At 39.7% G+C, this 20804-nt stretch overlaps 1 protein-coding gene across 4 annotated transcripts in view; it reads left to right on the top strand.

Annotated features, from left to right (window-relative positions):
• The window catches only part of ARL15 (ARF like GTPase 15), a 335565-nt gene that overhangs the window by 109926 nt on the left and 204835 nt on the right, over positions 1-20804 (top strand). For all 4 annotated transcript variants that reach the window (XM_084629128.1, XM_084629129.1, XM_084629130.1 and 1 more), the window contains one exon: positions 20582-20726. In XM_084629128.1, coding sequence (XP_084485254.1) covers positions 20582-20726 — 145 coding nt within the window. The remainder of the gene's footprint in view (positions 1-20581; positions 20727-20804) is intronic.

Raw genomic sequence — 20804 nt, 5'->3', positions numbered from 1 at the left:
TCCAATGCAGAAACTACAGAACCCGAACCACCAAAAAAGAAAATCAACCTTCTGCTGGTGGCATCTGACTCAGATGATGAAAATGAACGTGCGTCAGTCCGCGCTGCTTTGGATTGTTATCGAGCAGAACCCGTCATCAGCATGAACGCACGTCCCCTGGAATGGTGGTTGAAGCATGAAGGGACATATGAATCTTTAGGGCATTTGGAACATAAATATCTTGCGACGCCGGCTACAACAGTGCTATGCGCACGTCTGTTCTCACTTTCCGGTGACATTGTAAACAAGAAGCGGGCAGCATTATCTCCTGCAAATGTAACCAAAACTTGTTTGTCTTCGCTATTGGCTGAACAAAGAGGTAGGATTGAGTGGACTTGTAGGCTCTAAAGTTTTACATTGTTTTATTTTTGAATGCAGTTATTTTTTAGTTCCCAATTCTACATTTGTAAGTTCAATTTTCAATTCACCTCATAAAAGCACTGTAGTGTAATCTCTTTTTCATGAAAAATGCTATTTCTTTTGTTTTTTACAGTGCAAATATTTGTAATAAAAATAATATAAAGTACACTCTGTATTCTGTGTTGTAATTGAAATCAATATATTTGAAAATGTAGAAAAACATCCCAAAATTTTTTAATAAGCAATAATAGAATACCATTTAACAGTGCGATTAATTGCTATTAATTTTTTTAATCGCTTGACAGCCCTAATTCTTATTTATTTACATGTAGTAGTGTCTTCATTTCATCTTGTACTTTGTTCTCTCTCTTCTGAGCTGAGAAATCACTGGAGAATTGAGGCCCTAACCTTTGGTTTGCTCTGGTACAGCACTCTAGCATGCTCTGTCTCTCCCCCGTCCCCGCAATAGAAAAACCCTGCAAACATTGAGCCAACACTAACAGGTGCTTTACGTAGCTTTTTCAGCCTGAGAGGGTGAGCTAGCGCTGCTGCCACAAACCACTGACCCCATTCTGCCAGGATATGGTGCTTTTGAGTCACACCAGCATGCTAGGTCTGTCTCTAATCTGTAACTACCATGAAAAGGCTCAATCAGCAGCGTGAGAATTATTCCTGGAAGGATTTCTGAGGGGAGGATATCACACAGCCTACTCCTGGGCACTTCACGGGGTTCTGGCGCCTGAAAAGACAAAAACCAGGTGCCCCATTCGTAAGAAACTAATTCATATCTTAATTAAGCAAATGGTGTAAAAATCAAGGTGTAAAACTTTTTTCACTTGCCTTCCCACTCTTATGGAATGTTTGGGACTTTTCTCCTGTGCAGGGGCTTTCTCAGTACTCCCGGTCAGATTCCTCCCACACACTGCAGCATGTCTGGGCATGCAGAGAAGTGCTCCTGCTCAAACCTGTTTCTACTTTTGAGACACCTAATCTCAGGTAGCATAATGTGTAATGGAAACTGTGTTTCTATGGCTTTTAGCCCATGGACCATTGCTAGAGCTCTGTGTCTGTCACGAATTCCATGACTTCCTGCAACCTCCATGATTTCTGCAGCAGCCAGTGTGGCTGACCCCGGGGCCAGGCACACTGGCCGCTGCTGGAATGGCGCTGCAGCGAGCCGCATCAGCTGCTGCAATGGCTCTGCAGCCAGCCAACCGCCCAAGGAGCAGCTGATGTGGCTGGACCCAGGGACTCAGTGGTCCTGGGGTGGCTGGAGCAGCAGCGGGCCCCCCCCACAGCGGGCCCCTGGATTCCTCCCCCCCCCTCCCCGCCCAATTCATTCATGAGTATTTTTTAATATAAATCATGGACATGTCGGGGCAGTAATTTTTTGTTTTTTTTTTCGCCCGTGACCTGTCCATGACTTTTTAGTAAAAATACTTATGATTAAATTGTAGCCTTAACCATTGCTTCTGTCAGGAAAACTGGTTCAGAATCTGAAATAGTTATATAAGAGTTAGGTATGTCATCAATAGATCTCAAAGCGCTTCACAATCTTTAATGGCATGCGATAAAGGCTTTCTTTGCCACTTCCCTCTTCATAGGCGAAATCATGCAGCAAACATTTTTGAATCTATTAATTTATTCATTGATTTCACTGATTAAATGTACGTTATCAGGTGTTTGCCTTAACGGAAAGGATTTTGTCCCTTACATAGCTTGTCATGTTTGACTCTGTATTGATGTCCATAATACATCATTTATTTTTTTTATAACAGAATGATACTGGAAGAGTTAGTGGAAGAGTAAGATGTCATTGCAGGACTGATTGAGAAAAGAAGCATTTGGTCAGTCACACATTCTGTTTAATAAAGGAGGCAGTATAAATGCCCAAGGAAGTCAGATATTTTTAGTGTTCCTCATCACATTTGCCCTGTTGTGAAAATTAATCTTTAAATGCAACCCCAGCCTCAGTTCCTTTTTAATTCTGCCTTTTACAAAATCATATCTAATAACTTAGTTTGAAAACTCTGCCACATTCCTTAATTCAGATGTAAAATGTTATTGTAAATACTGTACCTTACTGCACCTACCAATTGTTCTAAATTGGGCTAGAGATAATCCTGAGCATAAATGCTTCCTCTTAAGTGAGAAATTGCTCTGGCATGGAAAGAATTTTTTTCATCTCTTGTCATACCCTTTACATAATCCCTGCATTTCAAAAACACTGATTGCATGATGTCAGTTATAGGAATCTGAACTGTAAATATCCTTTCTTTATCTTGCCCTCATATTACAAAATCCTAATGTCCAGTTGCTCTATCAAAAATTTAAAATGCCTGAATGCCAAAATTGTTGGTTTTAAAACTCTTACTACCCTACTCATGTAAACAGTGTAACATTTCTTTTATATTAATATAACAAAGTTGAGCTAAAGGGCTAATAGTCGTGCCCTTACATCCTATGTATCACTGTAATGTCTGAGCACCTGCAGTTTTATATTTTTTTTTAGCTTTATTCAATGTCTCATTTTGAGTTTGCTTTTTTTTGTAGGCTAAGATGACTAAGGCAGGCTTCCTCATGCCTGAGGTGAGATTTTTCTCCCAAACCAACAAGAGGAACAGACTAGCTTCCTGCTCGCCTAATTTAGTTAGTGGGAACTTTGCCTGAGTAAGATGTCTGAGGAGACACATTAAAGAACCACTTGCATCTCCCAAGCCTCAATCTGAGTATCACTGGATTAGATTGTGAATGCTTTGGAGCAGGGGCTGTACTCTTTAGCTATGTGATTGCAAACCACATTGGAACCTTGATCCTTGATTGTGGCCCAGGCAATACCCTAATAAAAAAAAATATGGTACCATAAGTTATGTAAACTCATCAGACTCCAGTTTCACTTTCACCAGTTCACATTTCCTAGACTCTGTAAGCCTCTGTCTTTTAGGTCATAAAACCTAATGCCTCAAAAGTTAAATTAAATATAATCTGATGAACATGTACCCAATGAAGTCTTTCAGGAGATAATTAAGATTGGAGGACTAATGGGGTAGAAAGGTTTCCTCAGGATGAGAGGCAGCAAGTGCACACATTTGTAATCAGTGAATGGACTTTGCCTGTCTGATAGTGTACAGCTTTAGTAAACTCAAATTTGTAGTATGTGTGCTCAGGGCACAGTTTTTCAGTGGCTATAAGACTAAGTCAAACATTTTTTCACTGCTAGTAAATTCACTACTTACTGGTGACTGTTTCTTACTCAAATTTTGAAATCCATCTGTGTCTTTTTTAAAAGGTAGATCAGCGATAGTGTCTAGAATTCTTTAAAATTGAAATAATTGCCTACTTCAAACAGAGATTTTGCTCAACATTTTCAAAAATAAAAATCTCCTTTGGAAGAGAATACCAGGGAAAGTTTCATCTCAAATTGTGTGGGGTTTTGTTTTGTTTTTGCTTTTGAAAGCTAGGAAACACTTATAATTGCATCTGTTATGCCAGTGGTGAATTTGGTTCTTGTAGCCTGACTCTTTCCACAAATACTGAGAATCAGCAACTCCAATTGAAGTCCGTTGAAAAGGAGTACATTCAGTGCCTCTGAAAATGATCCCTCTTCCCCAGACTCTGTAGGACCTGAAATCAGAACACCAATTTATGTGGAAACGGTTTAGAGATACTGGTGGATACTTCTTCCTTGCGCATGATTGGTAGAGGAAAATCTAAAGGGTCTGATATAATAATTATATTATTTTTATTACAAATATTTGCACTGTAAAAATAACAAAAAGAAATAGTATTTTTCAGTTCACCTCATACAAGTACCATAATTATATTATTTTTATTACAAATATTTGCACTGTAAAAATAACAAAAAGAAATAGTATTTTTCAGTTCACCTCATACAAGTACCATAATTATATTATTTTTATTACAAATATTTGCACTGTAAAAATAACAAAAAGAAATAGTATTTTTCAGTTCACCTCATACAAGTACCATAATGCAATCTCTTTATTGTGGAAGTGCAACTTACAAAGGTAGTTTTGTTTTTTTTGGCAACATAACAGCACTCAAAAACAAAACAATGTAAAACTATAGAGCTTACAAGTCCACGCAGTCCTACTTCTTATTCAGCCAATTGCTAAAACAAACAAGTTTGTTTACATTTACGGGAGATAATGCTGCCAGCTTCTTATTTACAATGTCACCTGAAAGTGAGAACAGGCGTTTGCATGGCACTTTTGTAGCCGGCATTGCATGGTATTTATGTGCCAGGTATGCTAAAAATTTCAGGTGACACTGTAAACAAGAAGCGGGCAGCATTATCTCCTGCAAATATAAGCAAATTTGTTTGTCTGAGTGGCTGAACAAGAAGTAGGACTGAGTGGACTTGTGGGCTCTAAAGTTTTACACTGTTATTTTTGAATGCAGTTATTTTTTGTACAGAATTCTACATTTGTATGGTTAGTTGTAGGTCAACTTTTATGATTGAGATTGCACTAGAGTACTTGTATGAGGTGAATTGAAAAATACTATTTCTCTTGTTTTTTTACAGTGTAAATATTTGTAATCAAAGTAAATATAAAGTGAGCACTGTACACTTTGTATTGTGTTGTAATTGAAATCAATATATTTGAAAAAGTAGAAAACATCCAAAACTATTTAAATAAATGGTATTCTATTTAAATGTGCGTTTAATCATGATCAATTTTTTAAATCACTTGACAGCCCGTGTGTGTGTGTATATATAATATGAAAAGGACAGAAGTAATGTAATAAATTTGCAGAGAACCTAGGGGAGAGATACTAGTTGGCAAGAGGGTATATCCGTGAGGTCCAAATCTGAAGATTTATAAAGTCATGGAAGTTTCACATAGAAAATTCCTGTTAGGTCTTCTAGTTCATTTCCCTGCAAATGTCCTGCAGGACACTTAAAATTTGTGTGTGTGTGTGTGTCCTAGCACTGAAGCTTTCATTTTGTCTTGGAGGAGCCTTTTAGAGCCCACTAGATCTCACTGTTACTTTTTTCCTCTTTCTGCCCACCTTTTTTCCCTTTTAAAATATTGTCACAGTTACTCTCAATGTCCCTTCCTGGGGGTCTCACCCAGTGCACCCCCAGAGGGGTCCGGCCTTAAGCTTTCCTTCTCCTGAGGTAGGATTCAGTAAGAACAAAACTGCCATATTGCGTCAAAACAATGGTCCATCTAGCCCAGTATCTATGTCCAACAGTGGCTAGTACCAGAGCTTCAAGGGGAGTGGCAATTCTGCAGTTCATCCACTCTTAGACAAGGGCGTGGGCTACAGTCCCCTAGTTTGTCAGCCATGACTAGGTGCTACAGTAATAGAAGTAATAAATAATACTTCAGCACAACCAACAGTGGTTGGTACCTTTGCCAGCTCTTTCTCCAGGAGCCTGTGACAGCATACATCTACTGTTATACCTTGTTTGAAGAAGCTGTTTTTGTGACATTTATTCATTTGTTAAGGGCACAAAGCATTTAGAGCAAAACCTAACAACAGTAAACGGCTGAAGCACATTACGTACACCTTTGTAAGTTCCTCTCAGACCACTGAACTCCATCTTTGCCAGGGAGAAGCAGCCCTTCCTGTTCACAGCATCTGTCTGTGTTTTCCCAGCCTGTCAGCTTTTCCTAGTGCATCCAATATCCTCCTTCCTTTTTTAGGATCTTTGAGCTTTTCAGCCCCTTTGATCACAGGATTTTTGCCTTGGGAAGGGTACATTATTGATGGCCCAGCCATTGTCTCCTCAAGGGGCATATTTTGTTTTCTTTTGATTTAACTCCTGGCATTCAGGCAGATTGATATCACACAGATAATCTGAAGATAGTTGATGTTTATAAAAAATGCTCTTTTCCCAGATTGTCCCATTTCTCATTTTATATATATATGAATATTGCTTACAGTATGTATATATGTGTGTGTATATATATATAAAATATTGCTTACAGTAGTAATAGATCCTCTCCATCCTTAATGTTTAGACTTCAAATGTTTATAGACTAATATCTCTTCATGTTCTGTTTATCTCCTCCTGAATCAGCCCACACAGGCGCCCTTGCTCACCAATAGTTTTTGGTAGTCACATTTAAGCTCCCACTAGTTTTGTCAGTCTTTCTGGTAATGCAGCACCCAGAATCAGTCATGATGAGGTCTCACTGTAGCAGTAAGGAAAGTATTCTTTTCCAGCTCTTTTGATCTGATACCTTTGCATGTTCAGGTCTAAATTGTATTGCCCTTTCTTTGTTACCCTGTCACATTGCAATACCCATGTATAACTTGTTCTCTACTGTCAGTGTTAGTTCTTCTTATATTACTGCTTTCTGGGTTTCTTCCTCACATTGTAAGGTGAGTTTTAGATGATTCTCCATGCCCCCACATTGAATCTCACTTCATTTTCTGCTTCTATTTCGAATCTTAGTAGGTCCCTTTGTAAAATTTTCCTGTTCTGACTAGTGTCCACAATTCTTCTATCATATTCCAGTTACATTCATGGAGATATTTAATGAGACCAGATTTAGTAGCAATCCCTGCTGTAGTCTGTTAGAGATGTCTCTTCTCCTGGCCGAATGAAATCCTGCCTAAGAAAATACAAGATATATCCTGTGGCTTAATCTAAGTGGGAAACTTTCCTAAATTAAACCTTCTACTGTTCCTCTTTTCCCCTTAGAACACACTCAGAGGATTTCTTTAGGTCCCTTTTTCGTAGACTCAGTGAGTTGTTCTACATTTAGTTCTGTTTTGTGTTGCCCAGTAGTGTCGAGTGGAGGAAACACTCTATAGCTCATCTGTTCCTATCTTGTAACTATTATGGTGGAGTCATTTAGAGGATTTCTTGTATCAGCCATTTTTACTTTTGTCAGCCCATAGTTTAAATGATCTCCCATAGCCTTTTGAGACCTTCTCGCTTGCAACAAGTAGGGGCACGCTTTTCCTGTTAGGTTTGTTGATTTCCTAATCTGCTGTTCCATTTCTTTCAGCTAATCTTTGGTTGAATTTATTTCAGCTTCTTAAATTAAATTTTCTTTCTTTCAGTCTGCGTGGTTTGCAAAAATTACATTTTGCATTTGGTCTCTCTGTTGAGTTTTACCACATAGAGAATGGGTTTTAGAGTAGCATACTGTCACGGTTCCTCCCCCACTCTGAACTCTAGGGTACAGATGTGGGGACCTGCATGAAAACCTCCTAAGCTTATCTTTACCAGCTTAGGTCAAAACTTCCCCAAGGTACAAAATATTACACCTTGGACTGGCCGCTACCACCACCAAACTAATGCTGGTTACTGGGGAAGAGCTGTTTGGACGCGTCCTTCCCCCCAAAATACTTCCCAAAACCTTGCACCCCACTTCCTGGACAAGGTTTGGTAAAAAGCCTCACCAATTTGCATAGGTGACCACAGACCCAAACCCTTGGATCTGAGAACAATGAAAAAGCATTCAGTGTTTTACAAGAAGACTTTTAATAAAAAATAGAAGTAAATAGAAATAAAGAAATCCCCCCTGTAAAATCAGGATGGTAGATATCTTACAGGGTAATTAGATTCAAAAACATAGAGAACCCCTCTAGGCAAAACCTTAAGTTACAAAAAAGATACACAGACAGAAATAGTTATTCTATTCAGCACAATTCTTTTCTCAGCCATTTAAAGAAATCATAATCTAACACATACCTAGCTAGATTACTTACTAAAAGTTCTAAGACTCCATTCCTGTTCTGTCCCCGGCCAAGACGACTACAGACAGACACAGACCCTTTGTTTCTCTCCCTCCTCCCAGCTTTTGAAAGTATCTTGTCTCCTCATTGGTCATTTTGGTCAGGTGCCAGCGAGGTTACCTTTAGCTTCTTAACCCTTTACAGGTGAGAGGAGCTTTCCCCTGGCCAGGAGGGATTTCAAAGGGGTTTACCCTTCCCTTTATATTTATGACACATACTTTTAACCAAGAACTTTTTCCTAGCTCTTAAACGTGAATGAGAAGCTGTTGCTGCCCTAGAACTGTGTGAAGTACCATAACAGGTTGTCTTCATACTTTCTCTTCATCTAATACACCAGGCTTGGATTTGTGGCTGCACTTAAAATGTGTTCTCCAGTTTGAAAGTTATTGGTTTGAGAGTGATTTTCTATAAACATAACTGGGAATACAGGTAGAGCAGTAGAAACTCTCAAACCAGTAGTAAGTTAAGTGCATCCACTGTACAACGAGCTGAAATATGTGGTTTGTTTTTCTTTTTCTCTTCCTTAGTAACTGATGGTTACTGGCATACACTATATTTTAGACATGACCTTCCTTTCCCTCATCATTTGTTTGGCCTGAACTTTTTAGTGGTAGCACATTGTCCTGGATGCACACATTTCTGAGACTAGCTTCTTTTTTTTTCGGTCATATATACTTGCATATCTAATATTATACACAACATGTACGTCAAATACAGCTAGGCAAGGGCTTACTTGCACATGAGCAGTTTTCTGCGGGAGGGGAGAAGAAAATACGCAATTGTATTTGGAATACATACTCTCAACACTAATTAGAAAAATCAAAGGGCACTAAGTGTGTATATGGTTCCTTCTGGCTTCTGCGATCCCATGTGAGCTTTCAATTACTGTATCATAGGGTCATAATTACTGTTGTAGAACATGAGTAATTATTCTGTTGTGCTGAACTAAAGAAAACATAGTGTTCTGTAGCCCACCTTGTAACACACATGAATCATGATGGAGAAGCTTATTTTGGCTAAGCTCAGAACCTGCAAAATGATGGCTTTTAGCAAGCCTGTAAGCTGTAGGCTATTGTTAAAAAAAAAAATCTGTACATGTCTTTCATCTTAACTAGAAATGACAAGTGGTGCCACATCTCTTAACTTTTGCACATTTATAGTCCTAAATGGTATTTCTGATGCTTTGTCTAGTATTTCCCATCAATTCTTAGTTTTTATTTCAATATAATTATACGTTTGATTTTTTTTTTGATGTGACAAAATTGTGTATTCAGAGGCTTTCAATTATCTTTCTGAAACATTAGTCTTAAATACAGTAGGTTTGGTACAGGGATGGACTGACGACCAGTAAAAATCTTCTGTGCACTAATTAAAAATAGTAAGCATACTGGGGGGAGAGGAGAGAGTAATAAATACTCTGGTGAAGTGTGGTCTGCCAGTTGTTCTCCCCTGGTGATATATTTTTTTGGATAGGGAGGATATATGTAATTTGGTGGAGTTTGGGGTTTTCACAAGACACTGAGGCTCCAATTCTGCAAAGCATTTAAGAACATGCTTAAGTTCATATGCATGTGCTTAAATGCTTTGCTGAACTGGGGCCTTAATAACTTACCAGGGTTGGTTTAGCAATATACAGAGAAAGCAGGGGGTGGGAGTGGGAAATACATTTCTCCAGAAGCTGGGAGCTCTTTCTTCCCATCCTCACTTTGAATTGAACACTTGAACATAGAGAAATTAATGCTTGCTTGCTTGTGCCTTCAGATTGTAAGATTTTTCTAGCAGAGCCTTTATTTTTTTTGTTTGGCACAGTATACAATACCTATTGTACTTCAGCATTTATATTTGATGTTCCATAGACGTACGTGATATAGTCAAACATTGCATGAATTTTATTATGATAAACAGCTTAGTTTACTGTCTTCCTTCATTTTGTTCTTCCTTCTCTTCCTTAACCTCACTTTATTTTTGTCTTGTTTTTTTCCCCTCTTCCTCTTCCTTTTCTTATATTGTAGTCTGTCTTTCATGTTTTCTCTTATTTCTCATTTTTTCTTCCAATATGATCAAGACCCTTTGTGTTTTTGCAAACTTATGTAGGGTTATCATATCGACTGAACTCATTTTCTGTAAACTTGGCTTGTTTTGAAGATCTCATTGAGTTTTAGTCAGCTTAGCCTGGTTACTGCACTGTGCTATACTTTAATGCAGTGCTTCTCAAGCTATCTGATGTGGGGGACTGGCATTTTTTTCCCCCCAATGTGTGCACAGACCGGCAGCTGGTGGCTCGCGGACCGGCACTGGTCCACGGATCACCACTTTGAGTAACACTGCTTTAATGTTATGCAAGTTTGGTATAAGAAAGCCATTTGCATCGTGTTGCCTTAAGTGACAAATAAAATATAAAGGGAGATCATATTTTAACATACAAGCACAAGGGGACAGAATTAAGGATGAGCTTTCATCCTTAACTCTGTTTTCTGAATATTTTGTGTGTGCGTGCACGTGCAAGAGAGAGAATAACTAAGCATGAAATTCCCTGCTTCTGTTAGTACAACAAAAGAAACAGACAGGAGATGAGTCCAGAACAAAGCAGAAATAATGGAATATTTCATCCCCAAAAGGAGAGTGAAATGAGAAGTACGAGTAGGCGAAGAAAGACTGCATGGCCTAAGGCAGTGCAGCATGTTGGCGAGAAAGTAATAGTTCAGGGACGTCTGCTGCCCAGAGCTGTGATCTCCGAGCAGCCCACATGTAAAAAACGTTTGGCCACTCCTGCTACAGACACAATATTTAATGCTTTCCCCAGAAGAAATCTCACTAGGATTCTTTTAAAGGGCCACTGTTGAGAGGATTTTCAGCTCAAATAGTGATCCACCTAAAACTGTAATAATCTGGTTGGGGTGGAAATTCCTAGGTGCAAGTCTTACTGGCTGCTATTTCCCCATAACTCTTGCACATGATCACCAAAAACAGTAGTAAAAAAAAAAATAATAGTGGTGCTTAATTTTGTACATTTTTCTGCAACCGCAATTATTTCCAGTTGAGTGGGTAAATATGCACATTTCTTCAAGATACAATTTTACTTTAGTTTCAACTCACGTTTCCTTTAATTTTTTTTCTAATACATCACCCACCCACCACCACACATGAATACACAGATCTTTGAGTGTGATATACTCTCAAAGCATGGACATTTACAGTAAATCTGTAACTCTCCTTTAAATATCTCATGTACACAGGATTCTCATTCTAGGGCCTCTCCTCCCCACTACGAGATGGGCCAAACTCGGAGATTGGGATCCTCTGAGTTCTGGCAGTTGGGCTGGAAGCAGGAGTCCCCTCCCCTTTATTCTATTCCAACTGTTGCTGCCTCACTTACCTCAGCCAGTCCATGAATGTTCAGGAAGGAGGAGCTTTTTATGTCAGTTGTTCACAAGGATAAATGTGAATCCTTCAGAAATTCTTTCCATAGTTGGCACTCTTGGAGATGGCAATAATCTATGCCCTAAAGAGAAGAGAGAGCCAAACTCTGAGGCGGTGGGCTCATAGGAATCCTATGTGATATCTGTCATCCTGCTTCTTTCAAAGTAAGTAATTTACTCTTTCACTTGCCAATTACTCAAGGATCTTCCACTGTTCAGAGACATGGGTGTTACTGGCCTGAGACTGCAAATACTATTGTCCATTAATCGTAATTATATGGCGTAGCTGTGGTTTACTTGGTCTGATATTGGATGCATCTGCTGCCTCAGTTTCCCCATTTCTCAGCCTCAGTTTCCCAGGTTGAGAAGAGACTGTGGTTCTTTTAGCCTGAAGTCTTTAGTGCTTTTCAGGCTCCAGGATGACTTAGCTCTTGACCTGTGTTCACATCTTCTGGAGTAAAATATAATCTAATGGCAATACAAATAAACAGTTTTCCACCCCAGATTCTTCCAGGACAAAGCCCTTCTTCTTCTGAGGGTCTGGGTTTATCAACCTTTAGTTTTTAGCTCTTTTGTTGAGCTCAGATTCCCACTCTCTTGGATTCTACTCAACATTCCTTCTTCTCTTTGTAAACAGAGGTGGATGCAGCAACTCCAAACGAGGTGATATAAGGGGATGCACGTGCTCCTTCTACTACAGGTTTCTGACCAAAGGACCCTATGTGATTTGGTTGTTTTGCCCTTAGCCAACTTAGTTCTTGCCTGGGCCTCTTCCTATGTAAGCTTACCTCTGGCATCTCCTTTGTCTCTTCTTTATGCCTGAATACAGGCTGCCCTTACATAGAATCATAGAATATCAGGGTTGGAAGGGACCTCAGGAGGTCATCTAGTCCAACCCCCTGCTCAAAGCAGGACCAATCCTCAATTAAATCATCCCAGCCAGGGCTTTGTCAAGCCTGACCTTAAAAACTGCTAAGGAAGGAGATTCTACCAGCTCCCTAGGTAACACATTCCAATATTTCACCAGCCTCCTACTGAAAGTTTTTCCTAATATCCAACCTAAACCTCCCCCACTGCAACTTGAGACCATTACTCCTTGTCCTGTCCTCTTCTACCACTGAGAATAGTCTAGAACCATCCTCTTTGGAACCACCTCTCAGGTAGTTGAAAGCAGCTGTCAAATCCCCCCTCATTCTTCTCTTCTGCAGACTAAACAATCCCAGTTCCCTCAGCCTCTCCTCATAAGTCATGTGCTCCAGACCCCTAATCATTTTTGTTGCCCTCCGCTGGACTCCTTCCAATTTTTCCACATCCTTCTTGTCGTGTGAGGCCCAAAACTGGACACAGTACTCCAGATGAGGCCTCACCAATGTCGAATAGAGGGGACGATCACGTCCCTTGATCTGCTGGCTATGCCCCTACTTATACATCCCAAAATGCCATTGGCCTTCTTGGCAACAAGGGCACACTGACTCATATCCAACTTCTTGTCCACTGTCACCCGTAGGTCCTTTTCCGCAGAACTGCTACCTAGCCATTCAGTCCCTAGTCTGTAGCTGTGCATTGGGTTCTTCCGTCCTAAGTGCAGGGCCCTGCACTTATCCTTGTTGAACCTCATCAGATTTCTTTTGGCCCAATCCTCCAATTTGTCTAGGTCCCTCTGTATCCTATCCCTGCCCTCCAGCATATCTACCACTCCTCCTAGTTTAGTATCGTCCGCAAATTTGCTGAGTGTGCAATCCACACCATCCTCCAGATCATTTATGAAGATATTGAACAAAACCGGCCCCAGGACCGACCCTTGGGGCACTCCACTTGATACCGGCTGCCAACTAGGCATGGAGCCATTGATCACTACCCGTTGAGCCCGACAATCTAGCCAACTTTCTACCCACCTTATGGTGCATTCATCCAGCCCATACTTCTTTAACTTGCTGACAAGAATACTGTGGGAGACCGTGTCAAAAGCTTTCCTAAAGACAAGAAACAATACATCCACTGCTTTCCCTTCATCCACAGAACAAGTAATCTCATCACAGAAGGCGATTAGATTAGTCAGGCATGACCTTCCCTTGGTGAATCCATGCTGACTGTTCCTGATCACTTTCCTCTCGTGTAAGTGCTTCAGGATTGATTCCTTGAGGACCTGCTCCATGATTTTTCCGGGGACTGAGGTAAGGCTGACTGGCCTGTAGTTCCCAGGATCCTCCTCCTTCCCTTTTTTAAAGATTGGCACTACATTAGCCTTTTTCCAGTCATCCGGGACTTCCCCTGTTCGCCACGAGTTTTCAAAGATAACGGCCAATGGCTCTGCAATCACAGCCGCCAATTCCTTTAGCACTCTCAGATGCAACGCGTCCGGCCCCATGGATTTGTGCACGTCCAGCTTTTCTAACTAGTCCCAAACCACCTCTTTCTCCACAGAGGGCTGGCCACCTACTCCCCATGCTGTGCTGCCCAGTGCAGCAGTCTGGGAGCTGACCTTGTTCGTGAAGACAGAGGCAAAAAAAGCATTGAGTATATTAGCTTTTTCCACATCCTCTGTCACTAGGTTGCCTCCCTCATTCAGTAAGGGGCCCACACTTTCCTTGGCTTTCTTCTTGTTGCCAACATACCTGAAGAAACCCTTCTTGTTACTCTTAACATCTCTTGCTAGCTGCAGCTCCAGGTGTGATTTGGCCCTCCTGATTTCATTCCTACATGCCCGAGCAATATTTTTATACTCTTCCCTGGTCATTTGTCCAATCTTCCACTTCTTGTAAGCTTCTTTTTTATGTTTAAGATCCGCAAGGATTTCACCGTTAAGCCAAGCTGGTCGCCTGCCATATTTACTATTCTTTCGACACATCGGGATGGTTTGTCCCTGTAACCTCAACAGGGATTCCTTGAAATACAGCCAGCTCTGCTGGACTCCTTTCCCCTTCATGTTATTCCCCCAGGGGATCCTACCCATCAGTTCCCTGAGGGATTCCTGAAGTCCAGGGTCCGTATTTTGCTGCTTACCTTTCTTCCCTTTGTCAGGATCCTGAACTCAACCAACTCATGGTCACTGCCTCCCAGATTCCCATCCTACATCTTCCAGCCAGCCTTGTTTAGCCACATTCTCCCCCAGGACATGACTCATGTTCTGAGAGGTAACCTAGTAGCAAGTGAGGCTGAACTCAGACTCCATTGGAAGGGCCAGCCCACCTTGTGACACCTGGTGACACTGCAGGGCAGCGTGAAGGGAATGATGCGTATTAATTTCTTAACAGTTTTGGATTTTAAGTTTAACCTTAACTCTGAATTTCCTGGGTTTATAATGCTTGTGTCTGGGATAATTGCAACATCCCTGTAATGTATTTTACCCTAAGTTACTGACCAATACTCTCAACATTAACTCCATATTAATGTAGTTTTTATCTAGGAATTACAATACAGGGGTGATTGTGTATGAGAAACTGTTCAGGGGTTTTCGGTATTACCATATGACCTGTTGCATTGTGGCTATCACCTTGGATTTCTCATCAGTTGAAGAAAATTGAAAATGGCTCACATAGTTTCCATGGCTCCATTTGAAACTTTAAAGCTGTGGTATTATGTGTGCTGAAGTAGGAATCTGATACTTATAAAAATGGATTTTTAAGAACTTTATATGTTACAGCTTTTAAATTGAAGTAGTGTATGAGAGACTTTCCTTTCACCAGAGCAAGTGCCAAAGAGTGCCGTGTAGTGCAATACTCATGAGTCCAGTACTATTCTGAAACAATGGCAACACCTGTGCTACAAACACCTTGGAAGACTGGGATAGGTGATGACAGAGTTTAGCCATTGCTCATAATTCTTGTACCTTCTTAGCTTTAGGGAAGCTATGAAGGCTGGGAAGCCTAAAACTAGCTCCTACCAGCTGTGTGTTTGTGGGCTCATGCACATAGTACTTCCTAATGTCCCTGTAGTCTTGGTTTTAGTAAACAGCCAGGAAAATGAAATTTTGAATCTTGAATATTTCACTACCTTGTCTACTGATGAGAAGTAGAGCTGAAGACCTTTGTTTAAAACAAATTAAAAACATCTTTAATGCAATTGTTGAAAGTGTGTGTACTTCTCATGCTAGTTAAATTCAGGACTGTTGATCTGATCAGTGCCCATTTGTCACTTCGTTTAATTGTTGATTTTTGACAGTTAATAATATTCTAGAGTCTAAAACTGGTCCCACAAAGTAAGGCTTATGCAATGTCCTTGTGAATGTTGGCATACTTGCCCAGAAGGTTGAGTTTGAGGACCATAAGAGGGGGAGTTCCAAGAGTGGGGCTGACAGTGCAACTCACTATTAGGACAGGGATTGCTGCTTTGTTAGTGTTCCCTGCCCTCTGCTATTCTCTGGAAAAGGTTCAGAAAAGGGCAGCAAAAATTATTAGAGGTCTGGTACAGCTTCTGTATGAGCAGCGATTAATAAGACTGGGAATTCTCAGTTTGGAAAAGAGACGACTAAAGGGGTGATATGATAGAGGTCTATAAAATCCTGTCTGGGTGTGGAGAAAGTAAATAAGGAAGTGTTTTTTACCCCTTCTCATAACACAAGAACTAAGGGTCACCAAATGAAATTAATAGGCAGCAGATTTAAAACAAATGGAAGTATTTTTTCACACAACGCACAGTCAACCTGCAGAACTCTCTGCCAGAGAACGTTGTGAAGGCCAAGACTATAACAGGGTTCAAAAAAGAACTAGATAAATTCATGGAGGATGGGTCCATCAATGGCTATTAGCCAGAATGGGCAGGGATGGTGTCCCTAGCCTCTGTTTGCCAGAAGCTGGGAATGGGTGACAGGGCATGGATCACTTGATGATTACCTGTTCTGCTCAGTCCCTCTGGGGCACCTGGCATTGGCCACTGTCGGAAGACTGGATCCTTGGCTAGATGGATCTTTGGTCTGACCCAGTATGGCCGTTCTTAGAGGATGTTAAATATCTCATAGCAGTTTCTGAAAAGAGTAGGAGACTGTCAGTGTCCTGGGAAGAACAATATCAAATATATAGTAAAATTTCAGTTGTGGTGCTTTTTTTTTGTTTTTTGTTTTGTTTTTGCAGTAGCTCGTTAATAATAGTTAAATTCTGGACTGTTGATCTTATCAGTGTCCATTTGTCACTTTGTTTAATTGTTGATTTTTTGACAGTTAATATTCTAGAGTCTAAAACTGGTCCTACAAAGTAAGGCTTATGCAATTTCCTTGTGAATGTGGGCACACTCGCCCAGAAGGTTGAATATGAGGATCATAAGAGGGGGAGGTTCCAAGAGTGGGACTGACAGTGCAACTCACTATTAGGACAGGGATTGCTGCTCTGTTAGTGTGCCCTGTTAGTCATGTTTTTTAATACACTCCATGAGATCTCTGAATATGTAGTATGGTTTTAAATATTGCTTTTCGTTTGGGGCAATAAATGTGTCCAAAGATGTTTTGTAGAGCGCAGTGTACACTTGTAATATCTACAGTAATTGTTGTTAACATGATCTTAAAATGCTTTACAATGTAATAAATCAGACCCAGGATTGCAAGGGATATGTATATAGATAAGATAAACTATTATTGCATTCCAAAACACCACATACACACCTTTAAATATTAGAATGCATTTTATTGACATAGGAATAACAACCTCATTGAGTGCATTAAAAACATCATTCAGCTACAGTTCTGATTGTAGATTTTTCTTGGGGCAACAAGAAGCTATGTGAGCTGATGGGCCTGTAAGAGTAACAAAAGATAAAATTAAATGCTGTTGTAAAAGTTCTGCACTCACAACAGTCTTAAAGTTCAATTGGCTAAATTATTAACGAGCTACTTCACGTACACGTACATACACACACCCCTGAAATTTTACTGTATACTTGATATCATCTTTCTAACAAGCACACAAATGTTTCTTATCAAGAGTTTTTTAACAAAAAATTGGGCAAATTTTCCTCTTTCCTTTACACATGGATGTGACTTAAGTGTTACTTTTTTATTAATGTGACATCTTTTGGGCCCACACCTGTGAAAAAGAAAAAAATATATATATTTTTTTAAACTTAAAAGCCTTATGACAACTAGGTGGGAGGTAACAGAAATGAGATATTTAGGGATGACTCAAGTTAAAGACCCTGTCTGCACTAAGAAAATGTCCTGTGATTGACAGTGAGATATTAACCATTTGCTTTTTTTCTTCAATCCCCCACTCAGTCCACCAAAACAGGGTTGAAAATGAAATGGCTAATTTTGACTGGACTTTCTCTGACCTGTGCTGATTGCTCCAATCCTCCCTCATGGTCTCTTCTCAGCATCACTCCATGTCTGCCCTTTTTATTTTTTTCCCCTGCCTTGTTCCCTTCACTCTTTTCCTTCAATGACTGATTTCCCATCTCTTTTCTTTCTGTTTACCTTACACCCTCCTAAAGGCGGGGAAGAAATCATGGAACAAACATGCCCTCACATTGTTTACTCTGCTTGTGTGTTCTATTCCTTCCTTCACCCTATGCCTGTCTTGTCTATTTGGGCTGTGAGCGCTTTGGAGCAGGAGACTGTCTTTCTGTTCTGTGCCTAGCACAATGGGGTTCTGGTCCATGACTGGGACTCATAGGTGTTATGATAATACAAATAATAATAAATATGGCTTCCAGAGCTGTGAGGTCTGATCTCTGTAATGAATATTCAAATGGTGTGGCCCATTTGCATTAATAGCCAAACAATTTTCTACCCCTGCAGAGTGGGAAGACAATGGTGGTTGCCCAGCATTGTTAAAGGATAACTTTCTTAGTGTGAATGGCTATAGTTGGGTTTAAAATGTGTCTTGCTTATAAAACTATTGGCTAGTGAGATGGGTAAATATAGATTACTAAGCAATGGAAGTCTTAAAAACTGTTTTATATAATCTTTAAATGTGTTACTGATGGTAGCACCGGAAACATTTTGCCTGTAGTACAGAGTTGTGGGAAGAAGCTGATTTGTTTTTAAACTTGGCCAATGATAAAAAGTATGTGTAGCCTTTTAAATTGTGGAAATATTTTCAGGCCAACACATTAAATGGTTTAAGAACTTATTCCTTTTATGTCAACAAAATAAAATATTACATTCAATATGCAAGAAAATTCACTATTTATAAGATAAGAAAATAACAAACATATTGCAGTAAAGCCTATATTCTTTCTAAATACAAAAATTGATATTTTCTCTATTTAACTACATTAATTGTAAGTGAATATTTTTGGGCAAATCATATATTTGCACTTTGGCTTTTATAAAGGGAATAAAGAAGCTATGTTGACTAATGTGTGGAAAATGGCTTTGGAGGAAAAAAAATGAGTTTGTTTGATGTTGAATCTCAAGTTTCATATAAAACTTGCTTGGTTCACAAATAAGTCAGGGGTTTTCCTGTCACCATTGCGTACTCTGCCTGGAATCTGAAAGTCAGCATGGATTCTTCCTATTTTGTGTGCCATTGTTGTTTTGTTTATGAAGATTGTTTCTTTAGACTGGCTGGTGTAAGGGAACAAACCAATAAGACTGCAGAATGAAACATTTTGCTTTGGAATTGTGTATATTTGCAGTGTGTTAATCTTTATGCAGGCATAGACAAGAAAAAATATGTAACAAGACTGATACTGTCAAATCCTGCCCTCAGACAGACCTATTATCTACCACTCAAATAGGGACACATGGATATGAAAATTCAAGCCTTGATGTGTTTAAAATAAGAGGTTGAATGTTATGCATATTGTTTTCAAAAGAACCATTAAAATGTTAACATTCCTCCAGATTAAATTCATTATCAATAATATATCATTTAATCCAAAATAATCCCATTATAAATGTAGCATCATAGTAAACTGGCTGTGTGTTCATGTCTCCCTCTAGTTGGTGTCCTGTAATGTCCTCGCTTGCTATTTACAAGTACTGCTACTTTAGCTAGGTGGTAGACTCACATTTCTGGTGCTGAAGCTGCTGGATTTGATACCTAGTGATGGATTTTATCGTGTGCGTGCGTGTGTGTGTTTCAAATATGTAGCCAGTCATGAATTGTCTATCACTTGCTACAGCTACTTTGTGCCCTACTCTTGGGGGGTAGTTGATACTGATGAGTGCTTGCTGAGAGAATGCTTTGTTTTGGGCAATGCATTTTATAGACTTAACTAAAATGTGGTGATTGTTCATACTTGAATATAAATATTATGCAGAAGCCTTTAGCACTGGTTTTGTCAGAATGGCGATCTTTTGAATGGTTTGTAAAGATTTTACCTGTAATGCATATATAAAGGTCTAAAGTACTAATTAAATTGCTGCACTGGCTCTTAAGAGGCATGTATGTTGCTAGCAGGAAGACCTAGTTTAGGCAGTTTAGTTCTTCATGCAGTGACACAATGATTAATTTACACCTCTCTATTGTATAGTGCGGTGAACAAGGTGTAATTTGCTCCTAAAATGTGTACATTAGTAAACCTACATAGTGTGTTTGTTTTAACTGTTATAAAAGATATCCTGAAAGCCAGTTCAAGCTGACTGTAAACTGGACGGCATCCCCTTGAAAGTACAAGTAGGGGAATATTGGAGAGGGGATGAAGACAATGGCGCCAAAAGATTTCCCGAGGCTGCGACAGTTTGGCAAGTAGCAGCTCTAAAACTGCTTGCTAGTTGGGCCAGGTATGGCATTAGGTACAAATGTGGCTACCACTTGCATCTCCTGCTGACTCTAATGATGGCAGCAAACATGGTTGGACAAATATTTGAATAGCATCCACACTTATCTCATTAAGTGTGCATTTTTTAATGATATTCAGGAAATTAAATCAGATTGCCCATCCCATGCATATCAGATCTAGGTGAAAAATTAATACACTAATGCTTTCTTAAAAATCTGTTTTTTTAGACTCCGGTTGGGCTAATCATAGTGTAGTAAATGCTGATTGTACCAGGACATTTAGAAAAAAGACTGTTTTGCTTGTCTTTGTTGCCTTTAATTTTGTGAACTGGAATTTTTAAATTTTGTTATAGAATATGAGAAGTCTTTTTTTGTTTTTCCTGGCAGTGTTTTAAAGCGCTTTGCTGCAAGGGACCACCACCTCCACGACCTGAATATGACTTGGTTTGTATAGGTCTCACTGGTTCTGGCAAGACAAGTCTACTGTCACAGCTTTGCAGTGAAAGCCCAGAGAATATAGTGTCTACAACAGGTATGATGCTGCTGTCAGGAATATTTTTTTCAACCAAAAGTAATGTTTCTAATACTTTAGATGATTGTCAGTTAAATT

Source organism: Lepidochelys olivacea (assembly GCF_965140295.1).
Source record: "Lepidochelys olivacea isolate rLepOli2 genome assembly, chromosome: 5".
In the NCBI taxonomy this organism is placed as follows: Eukaryota; Metazoa; Chordata; order Testudines; family Cheloniidae; genus Lepidochelys; species Lepidochelys olivacea.
Note: the sequence above shows the minus strand (reverse complement) of the source record. Positions and strands in the feature narration are given on the sequence as shown.